This window comes from Mirounga leonina, unplaced genomic scaffold (genome assembly GCF_011800145.1).
Source record: "Mirounga leonina isolate KUSES-001 unplaced genomic scaffold, KU_Mleo_1.0 Mir_129, whole genome shotgun sequence".
Lineage (NCBI taxonomy): Eukaryota > Metazoa > Chordata > Mammalia > Carnivora > Phocidae > Mirounga > Mirounga leonina.
The window spans coordinates 17,068,826-17,070,406 of record NW_023270323.1 but is presented as its reverse complement, the minus strand read 5'-3'; the positions used below and the strand labels follow the sequence as shown (position 1 = coordinate 17,070,406).

General features: G+C 49.4%; 1 protein-coding gene across 1 annotated transcript in view; it reads left to right on the top strand.

Moving 5' to 3' along the window:
• Positions 1 to 1,376, top strand: part of PRDM8 (PR/SET domain 8) — a 19,433-nt gene extending 18,057 nt beyond the window's left edge. Inside the window, exon 8 of the mRNA XM_035005559.1 lies at positions 1 to 1,376. Coding sequence (XP_034861450.1) covers positions 1 to 626 — 626 coding nt within the window. The 3' untranslated portion in view covers positions 627 to 1,376.
• The last annotated feature ends 205 nt before the right edge of the window (positions 1,377 to 1,581 follow it).

Sequence of the window (1,581 nt, the reverse complement as noted above, 5' to 3'; positions counted from 1 at the left end):
CCGGCGGCGCGGGCGGCGGCCAGGGTGCCGCCTCGGACGAGCGCAAGAGCGCCTTCTCGCAGCCGGCGCGCTCCTTCTCACAGCTGTCCCCGCTGGTGCTGGGCCAGAAGCTGAGCGCGCTCGAGCCGTGCCACCCCGGCGACGGGGTGGGCCCCACCAGACTCTACCCCTCCGCCACCGACCCTCTGGCCGTGAAGCTGCAGGGGGCCGCGGACCTGAACGGAGGTTGCGGGGCCCTGCCGAGCGGCGGCGGCGGCGGCGGCCTGCCCAAACAGAACCCCTTCCTCTACGCCACCGCCTTCTGGCCCAAGAGCTCGGCGGCGGCGGCGGCGGCGGCGGCGGCGGCCGCGGGGCCCCTGCAGTTGCAGCTGCCCTCTGCGCTCACGCTGCTGCCGCCCTCCTTCACCTCGCTGTGTCTGCCCGCGCAGAACTGGTGCGCCAAGTGCAATGCCTCCTTCCGCATGACCTCCGACCTGGTGTACCACATGCGGTCGCATCACAAAAAGGAGTACGCGATGGAGCCCTTGGTGAAGCGGCGGCGGGAGGAGAAACTCAAGTGCCCCATCTGCAATGAGTCCTTCAGGGAGCGCCACCACCTCTCCAGGCACATGACCTCGCATAATTGACACGGAAAGGACCCTAGCTTTCCACGCGCGCACACTCACAGTCAAGCCACCTGCAGGAAAAACACGCGAGGACCTCCACCACTTCCTTGTGACCTGAAACGTTGCACCCAGAGACAGAAACACACACTCAAACATACACGTGCCACCTCCAACCTTTTCATTTACATGTTTACCCGTGACCTACATTACACACACACACACACACAAGACAGGATGGTGGATTTTTGATTGGGCGGGTTGTTCAAGGGGTTTTCTTTTGAATGCACGCATTTTCACTTTCCAAAAACAAAGGTACATTTTTTAAAATGTCATATATTGCAACATATTGATGCATTTGTCATACGTTTCTACTTAAATTATTAAGCACTTACGGTTTAGATGTAATAATTATATGTAAGGGCAAAATTTATTTTAGATATAAAGTAAAGGAGGAGGGTGAGATGCTTTCTGCATTTCTTGATGACAGTTTGTGTTCTTACAAAAATAAATAAAATGAAGAAAAAGGGGTCACCATTCAATTTAAGTTTCCAGGGGGAAGTGCATGTATCATGAAATGATTATGGACTTCAATGAAGAATGTCATCATTATGTAAATATGTATTTCCTTTTAATACAAAGTGTAATTTTGTGCCAGTGAAATGGAGTCTGAATAGTTATGTGTTTCTTTTATCCCTGGAAAGATTTATTAAACTTTATAGATTATCCAGGTATTGTTGGATGCTTTGACAATAAATGACTATTTTCTTCAAAGCAATTATTTGGAAAGTGTTTTTAAGTTTTTTGTTTTTTGGTTTTTTTTTTTTTTTTTGTGGCTAAGGTCTACACTTTGAGTAGATACCATCTATTTTCATTGAGTCTCTGAAAAGAAGAGAAGAGATAGCAGAAGAGAGCGATAATAAACCCTGTCCCACTTACATTTACTTACTCTAAGCCAACATTGAACCTAAAAGGGAAA